Genomic DNA, 11,357 nt, shown 5'->3' with positions numbered 1-11,357 from the left:
GCTCAGCAGGGAGCCTGCTTCTCCCTCTGCCTCCTGTTCCTCCTGCTTGTGCTCTCTCTCTTTCTTTCTGACAAATACATAAAATCTCTAAGAATGTTTTCTTGGTGATACAGAAGAAATTTGAGAAATATTGATTGATGCATATTTTTATTTGACATAAAATATGTTATATATTTATATGTGGCTTTAGTAACTTCTTATAGTATAGCAACCTGTATCTTTTCTATGAACATATAAGCAGCTTTGCTTTGATGTGAGAAATAATGTAGATTATTGACATCTGAAATTCAGTTACACAGGATGAGATTGACTGTTTCCTATTTAGAAAACCAGTTAGGACTTGGTTTTTAGGCTAACAAGGAAAAGAGGCATTGATGATATATATATGCCTGTCTGAAAGAATGAATTGAGGTGTTTAAAGAATTTAGGTAGAGAAAGACAGAATTCTTCATTCAACTTTGTTTTCAGGGATTTACTTTTTGCATGACCACATTCATTTATTTGAAGAGAAGACCATTCTCTGGGTCATGTTTTTGAAGGATTGCTTTACCTGCTGATTTCTTAGTGTATATGTGAAAGGATTCAGGAGAGGAGCCACTGAGGTATTAAGCACAGCTACTCCTTTATTTAAAGTCACCCTTTTCCTTGCGGAAGGCTTCATGTACATGAAGATACAGCTACCATAGGAGAGGGAGACCACTATCATGTGGGAGGAACAAGTGGAAAAGGTTTTTTCCTTTGACTCATGGAAGGAATTCTCAGAATTGTCCGGATGATGTATGTGTAAGAGAGAATAACTAATGTTAAGGTGACCATAAGTGTTACCACCGCTAAAAAAAAAAATGCCATGAGTTCTAGAAAGTGAATGTTTGTACAAGAAAGCTGTAGAATTGGAGAAGAGTCACAGATAAAATGATTGATTATATTGGAGTCACAGAAATCCAACTTCAGCAGCAGCATTACTGGTGGAAAGATGACCAAGAATCCTGCAAGCCATGAGCTAAAGACAAGAAGGAAGCACACTCTGCTGCTCATGATGGTCATGTAATGTAGAGGTTTGCAGATGGCCACATAGCGGTCATAGGACATAGCAGCCAGAAGGTAAAACTCTGTCACCCCCAAGAAGATAAAGAAAAATAGCTGAGTCACACAACTGTTGTAGGTAATGGTTCTGTCCCTCGTCATGATAGTGACAAGGAATCTGGGAATGCAGACAGATGTGAATGATATTTCTAGGAATGAGAAGTTTCGAAGGAAGAAATATATTGGAATCTGCAGGTGAGGATTTGTAAGGGTGAGGGTGAAAATGATCAGGTTCCCAGTCACGCTGAGCATGTAGGTAACAAGAAGAAATATGAAAAGTACAACCTGCCACTGTGGGTCATCTGTCAACCCGAGAAGAATAAACTCTGTCACTGTTGTGTGATTTCTCATTATTTTCCTTCTTTATGATGGTATTCTTTGTTTTAACTGAAAAATAGATGAAAAAATAAGAAAGTTACGACACCAGAAAAGAAACACACACACACACACACACACACAGAGGAATAGAGACACACTTTAAAAAAAAATCATTGCTGCCTTATGTTTTTAGAGAGAAATGATTTTGTGGTATGTAGAAACAAAATACTTATTAAAACTGACTGATATATTATTATGTAATGTATCAATTAATTATTCCTATATTTCTTTCATTGTATTCTCATACATCTCATTATAAATCCATGACTTCTGAATGTTTTGATATATTCCTGAAAACAAAACAAGAGACCTCTGAGATGAAAATCTAAAACTCAGAGCTTACTCCCAGCATATTGCAAAATTTTGAAGGTATTTTTTTGTTGCTTTCCTCTTCATATATTTTTTAACATTTCTATTTTGAATACATATTTCTGTTTTCTTTTCCCATTGAACTTTTTGCAATCTACAGAGACCATTTGCCCATCTGGTAGAGTAATGTCCCTCTGATAACAGTATACAGACATAGTAAATATTCAAGGTAAGCTTTTGGGAGGCAAAGATTATTTCCTATTACTCTTTTTTTTTTAACTTTTGGCTTTAACATAACTCTTGATGCTTTACAGGATTTGTCTAATCTTTCTCCTGTTTAAAATTCTTATTTTCTATAAAAGCTTTAGAAGTGCTGTCATCTAAAATCATTTTAAGAAAGTTTTAACTCTCCAGACAGCCTGGCTAAGTCTGTAATGTCTCAGTTGTCCTCTGTATCTTTCAGAGGTTTCAGAGCCTTCAAAAGGAATAATATTTACTCACAATTAGCCAATTAACTTAATATATTAATGAACTTAATAAATTATTTACCTATAAAATTGCTGGGAGGGAATTATTCCTATTTTCCATCATCTGTCCTCTTTTGGTCATAAGATATGCATTTTTTTGGCTTCTGCCTCAAAAGGATGGATGATAACCTTCAGTCTATAAAATTCATATTGTGTAAAACTAAAACATAAAGTAGATCTGCTCAGTGTTAAGATATATGAAATAAATTACTTTGACTCTTATACAAAAATGATTACAAGGCATTTGAATATTGATTATATTAAAATAATTATTGAAAGATATTTAGATAAGAACACAAAACCATCATGTAGTCCTAATGGTCACAAAATTTTTATGTTATAATGAACATAAATGTTGCATAAAACTCTTAAATTGTAACAGTTTTAAAAATGTCTTCATTTATATATTTCATATAAATTGTGTGGCTTAAATTTATTCACATATACCATTGTGCATAATTGAGAGTACTTGTCTAAAGCATAAATTTACCCTATTAAAGCAAAATTATTTCTGAAACAACTAAAGACATACTTACTTTTTGGTATATATGACTGGTTTAGACAATGTCATTTCTTTTTTGCGTGATCCATTTTAATTAATTTATTTATTTTTTCAGCGTAACAGTATTCATTGTTTTTGCACAACACCCAGTGCTCCATGCAATATGTGCCCTCCCTATTACCCACCACCTGGTTCCCCCAACCTCCCACCCCCGCCCCTTCAAAACCCTCAGGTTGTTTTTAAGAGTCCATAGTCTCTTATGGTTCGCCTCCCCTTCCAATTTCCCTCAACTTCCTTCTCCTCTCCATTAGACAATGTCATTTCTAATGGCTTCTTTGTTTAAACACAAGTGCTTTGAGATTTTTCAAAAGTCTTTGCAATCCGTTTCTTCTATGTCATCTTATATTTGTAACCAGATCCTCAAAACATTGATAATAAAGAATAATTCCAGGAACTCCTCTAAAACTTTTCATAAAGGGCACACATCCACCCAAATTTCTCTAAGGATCTGAGGTCCCAAGATATCCTATGTTGCTACTTTAAGGGTTTAACTTGATATTTGAAATAAGTTATAGTTGAAATGAAGGCAAATACAGTATCTTCCCATTTGGTGGGCAAGATGACACGATCTTAATAGTGTTATTCAGAGTAGCCATATTATCTGCTCCATTCACAATGAACTCAGGGGGGTTAGTTGAAAGAATAAACAAAAGGTACCATGGAGATTGGTGTTCTCAAGACACAAGCATTAAACTATAGTCCAAATTAGTACACAATTTAGAATAGAATATTTTGGTGATAGTGGCCTGAAATCAGAACAGAAATATATAAAACAGGATTTAAATTTTTATAATAATCCATAACTTTACAAGGAGAAGAAACTTAATGGAGTCAGAGATAAGCAATTTTTCAATGGCAATAGATTTAAGTTGTGAATAGTGGGTTTTTCTCCAATCTTAGGAAAAATATTAAGAATTCACTGTCATGATTTAGACTGGGGCTGAGGTCTCTATCACTCTACACCATAAGATATGTCAGGCTTGTCTTTAAGGTATTATATCTTTTCACTGAATGATGACATAGAAAACCTGACCATGATTAAATCATTCCATTTATTCATTCAATGATCATTTTTTTAGATGCTTATTTTGTCTTGGGCTCAAGCTTAGGTTCTGAGTGCACAAATGCTAGAGACACCTGTTTGCATAATTTTCACTTCTTGCAGCAAAGTGTGAGAATTCTATATTATTTTAGAAATCTCAGATTCCTTTTCTCATGTCTAATACAAGCAATATTTCCCTCATCCCATGCATCATTTTATTTCTAAAGCCATCTATACTATCCCATTTACATTCATCATTTGAGACCTATATTTAGTTGCTATTTAATCCTGGAATTCCATAAGTCATATAAATAGTTTACATTCAGTGAAAATTGGGATTATTTGATGATCTTAAAATGCCAGGCACTTCCTGAAGAAAGATTTTAAGATATTGCTGTGTGTTTTTTGAGACGTGAAGTTGCTCAAGGTATATGACTAAGGAATACAGAGTGTGCGTTGAAGGAGAATGTTAAAGCAGAGCAGCTATTTTAAACTCAAAGTATTTATTCATGACAAAAGTCAAGAACTTGAATGTGTCATAAATATTCTCATGTTTCATTACAAACATTGTCACAATAATATTTATATGATGTTTATGTGTGGGCCAAAATTTTTTTAAGATTTTATTTATTTATTTGTCAGAAAGAGCACAAGCAGGGGGAGCAGCAGAGGGAGAAGGAGAAGCAGGCTCTCTGATGAGCAAGGTGCTCCGTGTGGGACACCATCCCGGGACCTGAGATCATGACCTGAGCTGAAAGCAGACATGCAACCGACTGAGCCACCCAGGTGTCTGTGTGGGCCAATAATATTTAAAATTATACATTATGGGGAAACTCTTACATCCAGAGACCTGGAAAATCGCTTTAATATGTATGACCGCATCTTCACTTGATTATGTAAGGGTGGAAAGACAAATTTCCCTCTACTCTTTTAGATTCTTGGCTGAGACCATGTTGTAACAAAAGACAGATTAACAGGAGAAAAATAAACAAGTTTAAAAACATGAATACCTCCTGTACACAGGGGAGAGATCCAGGAAAACTGAGTAACATGCTGAAATGGCCCAAGGCCACCACCTTAAATAATATCTTCCCCTAAAGCTAAAGGAAGATGTTGTAGGATGGAGAGATAGCCAGTTACAGGAAGTAATCAGTGGAAAGAACAGTGAAGAGGGTATAGTTGTTATGCAGATTTGAGTAGCCACCTTCTCCTTTGATAAGAGTCTCTAAAGATTTGATCATCCTCTACTTCCCTGTACAGAAAGGGAGACAACCTTAAAAATGGAGCTTACTCATATAAAAGTGTTGCTTTTTTTTAATCATATAGGAAATGTTTATATTCATCAGGATAATATATTAAACATATGGTGTGATTTCCAAAATGTCTACGAAAAGTGAACAATCTGTAGATAGGAGAAAGAATGGAAGAAAAATACATTAGAAAGTTGGCAAGTTTTATTTGTTTGTTTTTTATTTATTTATTTTTTTATTTTGGATGGTGGTACTGAGTAATTTTTTTCTCTTCCTTTAAATATTCTCTCTCTCTCTCTCTTTTTTTTTTACAGTAGCTAACTGAACATAAAAAAATAAATGTCTTACAAAAAAGTAAACTTTTTTTTGTAAAAAAAAAAGGCTCAGTTTTCAGAGCCTTTCCTTTGTTATTTTTTAAGAATAACCAGTTCAAAATAATCCTGTGCCAAAAAGGCATATTTTGGAATGTTATTCTGCTCCCCTTCAGTTACCTCTGCAAAGTTCCTATTTCCAAATAAGGTCATTTCTGTAGGTTCCAGGTAGATATGAATTTTGATGCATACTATGCAAAGCAGTACAGTACCCAAAAAGATACTTCTTTTTCTTTTTAAAGCTTTTACTTATTGGCTATCAGACACATGAAAAAATGTTCATCATCACTAGCCATCAAGGTGATTCAAATTAAAACCACATTGACATACCACCTTACACGAGTTAGAATGGCCAAAATTAGCAAGACAGGAAACAACATGTGTTGGAGAGGATGTGGAGAAAGGGGAACCCTCTTCCACTGTTGGTGGGAATGCAAGTTGGTGCAGCCACTTTGGAGAACAGTGTGGAGATTCCTCAAGAAATTAAAAATAGAGCTTCCCTATGACCCTGCAATTGCACTACTGGGTATTTACCCCAAAGATACAGATGTAGTGAAAAGAAGGGTCAACCATACCCCAACGTTTATAGCAGCACTGGCCACGGTTGCCAAACTGTGGAAAGAACCAAGATACCATTCAACAGATGAATGGATAAGGAATATGTGGTCCATATACACTATGGAGTATTATGCCTCCATCGGAAAGGATAAATACCCAACTTTTGTAGCAACATGGACGGGACTGGAAGAGATTATGCTGAGTGAAATAAGTCAAGCAGAGAGAATCAATTACCGTATGGTTTCGCTTATTTGTGGAGCATAACAAATGACATGGAGGACATGGGGAGATGGAGAGGAGAAGGGAGTTGAGGGAAATTGGAAGGAGAGATGAACCATGAGAGACTATGGACTCTGAAAAACAACCTGAGGGTCTTGAAGGGGTGGGAGGTTGGGGGAGCAAGGTGGGTGGTATTAGGGAGGGCACTATTAGGGTATTGCATGGAGCACTGGGTGTGGTGCAAAAACAATGAATACTGTTATGTTGAAAAGAAATAATTAAAAAAACTTTTATTTATTTATTTCAGAGAGAGAGAGTTCAAGCAGGAGGAGAGGCAGAGAGAGAGAAGCAGTCTCCCTGCTGAGCAGGCAGCAAGGGAGAGGCTCAATCCCATGACCCTGAGATCATGACCTGAGCTGAAGGCAGAGGTTTAACCTGAGCCACCCAGGTGCTACCAAACAAATACTTCTAATAACAAATTAAAAAAAAAAACATATTTCCAGTGAGCATAGTAACTTATTTACTTTCAAACTTTTTAGCAGAATCTGCTTTTATATCAATATCTTCAATAATAGATTGTAGGACAATGTATAAAGATTGACAGAATATAAGTAAAAAATCTGTTAAATTAAGAATAACCATATAAGGAGGAGATGGTGGAGAAGTAGCAGAATGAGACTACATCAGGTAGCAGGAGATCAGCTAGATAGCTTATCTAAACTTTGTGAACACCTACAAATCCAATGGGAGATCAAAGAAAAGAAGAACAGCAATTCTAGAAACAGAAAGTCAACCACTTTCTGAAAGGTAGGACTGGCAGAGAAGTGAATCCAAAGCTAAGGGAAGTCAGACCGCGGGGGGAGGGGCCGGCTCCTGGCAAGTGGCGGAGCAACGGAGCACTAAATCAGGACTTTTAAAAGTCTGTTCCACTGAGGGACATCGCTCCAGAGGCTAAACCGGGGTGAAGCCCACGTGGGGTCAGCATGGCCCCAGGTCCCACGGGGTCACAGAAGGATTGGGGGTGTCTGAGTGTCGCAGAGCTTGCAGGTATTAGAATGGGGAAGCCAGCTACGGAGACAGAGCTGAGGAGTGAGCTCTCAACTCAGGGTTACCTTAAATTGTGATCTTAGAATAGAGTGGTAAAAAAGGATTTTAGTCTCCTTGTTTACTTCAAGATGTTTCCGGCCTACATGAGAAGCACAATTGCTTCTTTTGTAGTTTTAGGATTTAACCATTTTTGTGTACTTTGCCATTGATCTGAAGAGGATTAAATGACAAAACAATTTTTAAAAGAAAGAAACATTTCCCAGGATACCATTGTACAACTATGTTAAAAATACATGAATTATTTATTAACTGAAGAAGACTCTATGATCCATAAACTCAAATGTAAAAACAAGATAAAATCTTCTTTTGAGCTATATGTTGTTACAACAGCTATATGTTGGTACAACAGCTATATGTTGTAGGCCATAAGGAGTTTTTTGAACTTACATCTCACATATCCATAACAAATATACATTCCACCCAAGAAAAAATGAAACTCCTCAATTCATATTGTGGAAAGTCTTTAAGGGGATTATTACCAAAAGTTTCAATCCTGATTCAATAACGGGTTTATATTATACTTACCTTAAGCAAAATCGCACAAGGTCATCCTCTTGAGTGGCAGTTTTAAAGACTGAATTCGTTTTAAGATTTGGAAGCCAAGATATTTCATCACTGACAAAGGAAATATTAAGTGTGTGACATTACCATGGCAGGATCAAAATCATAGAGATCTAGATTGAAGGGACATGAGTTTCTCAAGACAGATAATAGGAGTCTAATGTTTACACTTGCTATCTAAGTGTCTACATCCAATCAGCAGGAAATTTGGTTGATTCTACACAAAATTTAATTTCAATTCATTTTACCTATTTTTATCTCTTTTGCTAAGTACTTAAACTAATACTGTCTTCTATAACAGATCAACTTTAAAATTACTGCAATTTTACATATGAGATATTTAAAGATATTTCAATGAAGTAAAAGTATATGTGCAGAATGTACAATTATCATACTATATAACTTGGTTACTTTTCACAAACTCAACTTTCCTACATAAGCAGCACTCAGATAAAGAAACAGAATGTTACCAGTACTAGAGAATCCTCCCCTTTTTTTTCTCTTCTGGTCATTAAAGCTTAGCCACTGTTCTTATTTCCAATGCATCAGATCATTTTTTTTGGCCACATTTAACACAATTTAAATTTATTTCCTGAAAATTTCAATCAAACGTGGAGCACAGATGGCAGAAATTTTGTATATTTGAAGCTGCAATGTACCTATTCTACTCTATGCCATCATTCAGAGATTGATTTTTAAGGCTCTGCTCTCTTCAATACATATCTACAGTCAGCCGACAGATGGGGGAAGAGAGATTGGTGAATCACCTGGGACATTTTTATTGCTAATCCTGGAGGCCATTTTCATAATTTCCATTAAGTTCCCATTCATAAGAACCCAGTGATATAGACAAACCAAAATGAAAAATCTCTAGGATGTCTAGTCTTGACTTGTGTCCATCAAGAAATGCTTCGTGATTAGACACAGTGTCTGCTACAGGTGCAAAGATTCTAATCCAGTCTACTATTGTCTTCCACCTGGTCTAAATAGTAGCCTGTAATAACTTTCAAAATAATCTTTGCTTCCTTCCATCATCCAGTTTATTTTCTGTAGAGAAGAAAAAAAGTATGTTCTCTAAAATTTAACTCAGGTTATGTTACTTCTTTAGTGAAATTGTGTTCTAAAACCTATTGAATTGCAGACCATGAGTGGCCAGGAAGAATCCTTAGGATAGCTCCTAACCACCCATCTTCATCCTTTTCCACTCTTTCCTTCTTTGCTGTTATCAGTTGTAACACTGACTCTCTTTTAATTCCTCAAGCTCTTTTTCATCTCTATCCCTACCTCTGCTCTCACTCTACTTCCAAATTCCAGGCCTCTACTTAAATGTAATTTCCAGAAAAAAGTCATTTTCTAAAAAGAGCATATATGAGGACACCCTTCCCTTCTTTAGAGTCTTTATTTCAGTCTTTTATTCTTTACAACATTGTCAATATTAATTTTTACATACCTTTCTTCTCTCTCTCACTTTCCTTTTTATCTTTCTGTTCTCCTAGATAATCCTCACTTCAGAGAAGGGAGTTGTCTGCTATCTTATTTCCCTATATGCTTAGGATCTGGGGGTATCTGGGGTATCCCTCAAACTAACTAGAAATTGAATGTGTTGAATAATTTAAAAATTGAATTTTTTGGATATGAGATTGGTTCATGGTTATCCTGAAATTTTGTGCATGATGAAATAAGAAATAGATGATGTCATTTATTAAGTTGTAACATAATAAGAGAAAGCCTGGGAAATGACCATGGAAGAAATTTGGAGAAGAGAGGGAATAATGATGAGCTAATTTTTTAAATATTAAATTCAGGGTGTCATCTATATAAAAATATTCAGATATAGTTCTTCCCATTTTTAGATAAAATAATCTACACTGAAAACTAATAATTCAAACTTATTCAACTCTGGAAACATTTGAAAATAACTTTAAGATAAAATATTTTAGAATGAGAAAAATATCTGTTAAAAGGCAATGAGTTGGGGCACCTGGGTGGCTCAGTGGGTTAAGCCTCTGCCTTCGGCTCAGGTCATGGTCTCAGGGTCCTGGGATCGAGCCCCACATCGGGCTCTCTGCTCCACAGGGAGCCTGCTTCCTCCTCTCTCTCTGCCTGCCTCTCTGCCTAGTTGTGATTTCTCTCTGTCAAATAAATAAAATATTAAAAAAAAAGTCAATGAGTTCATAGCAACAATGGCCATGGCCGCCAAACTGTGGAAAGAACCAAGATGCCCTTCAATGGATGAATGGATAAGGAAGATGTGGTCCATATACACTATGGAGTATTATGCCTCCATCAGAAAGGATGAATACCAACTTTTGTATCAACATGGATGACACTGGAAGAGATTATGCTGAGTGAAATAAGTCAAGCAGAGAGAGTCAATTATCATATGGCTTCACTTATTTGTCGAGCATAAGAAAGAATGCAGAGGACATGGGGAGATGGAGAGGAAAAGGGAGTTGAGGGAAATTGGAAGGGGAGATGAACCATGAGAGACTATGGAGTCTGAAAAGCAATCTGAAGTTTTGAAGGGGTGGGGGGTGGGAGGTTGGGGAACCCTGGTGGTGGGTATTGTGGAGGGCACATATTGCATGGAGCACTGGGTGTGGTGCATAAACAATGAATTCTCTTACACTGAAAAGAAATTAAACAGCAACAAAAAATCTATTTCATTAAAAAAAAGGCAATGAGTTATCAAGCTATGAAAAGACATGGGGGAAATTGTAAGTGTATATTACTAAGTGAAAGAAGACAGTCTGAAAAGGTACATACTATATGATTCCAACTATATGATATTCTGGGATGGGCAAAATTATGGAAATAGTAAAAAGACTGTGGTTGCCATGGGTTGGGGTAGGGGTTAGGGATGAATAGATGCGGACAGGATTTGTAGGGCAATGAAAATTCTCTTTGTGATACCATAATGATGGATACATCTCATGCATTTGTCCAAACCCCAAAAGTGTACACACCAGGAGAGAACTGTAATGTAAACTATGGACTCTGGGTGATTATGAGGAGTCAGTGTAAGTTCATGAGTTGTAATGAATGGATCACTCTTGTGGGGATTGTTGATACTGGAGGAGACTATGCATGTGTGGGTGAAAATGTTATGGGAAATCCCTACACTTCCCTCTTGATTTTGCTGTGAACCTAAACCTGCTCTAAAATAATAATGATAGTAATAATAAAAGTCTTAACTAAAAGAAAGAAATATGAGAGAAAAAAATCTAAGTTTCATATCACAAAGCATAAATAACAATAAATAATAAAAAAATAATAAAATGATCTTCAATTCCTATTTAGTTCCTAGCCTTGTCTTAAAAAAAGCAATAAAATTACCCACAAAAGTGCTTATTATGACCCTAAGGAATTGTGTGTGTACCAAATGACCTC

The 11,357-nt window shown here is 35.8% G+C and overlaps 1 protein-coding gene across 1 annotated transcript; it reads right to left on the bottom strand.

The window, feature by feature from the left end:
• Positions 1–493: 493 nt before the first annotated feature.
• On the bottom strand, positions 494–1,434 carry LOC123946050 (olfactory receptor 6C75-like). The gene is given in 2 exon segments (XM_046011124.1): positions 494–729; positions 732–1,434. Coding segments are annotated over 2 exon segments (939 nt in total).
• Between the last annotated feature and the right edge of the window lie 9,923 nt (positions 1,435–11,357).

This window comes from Meles meles, chromosome 7 (assembly GCF_922984935.1).
Source record: "Meles meles chromosome 7, mMelMel3.1 paternal haplotype, whole genome shotgun sequence".
Classification (NCBI taxonomy): domain Eukaryota; kingdom Metazoa; phylum Chordata; class Mammalia; order Carnivora; family Mustelidae; genus Meles; species Meles meles.
Note: the sequence above shows the minus strand (reverse complement) of the source record. Positions and strands in the feature narration are given on the sequence as shown.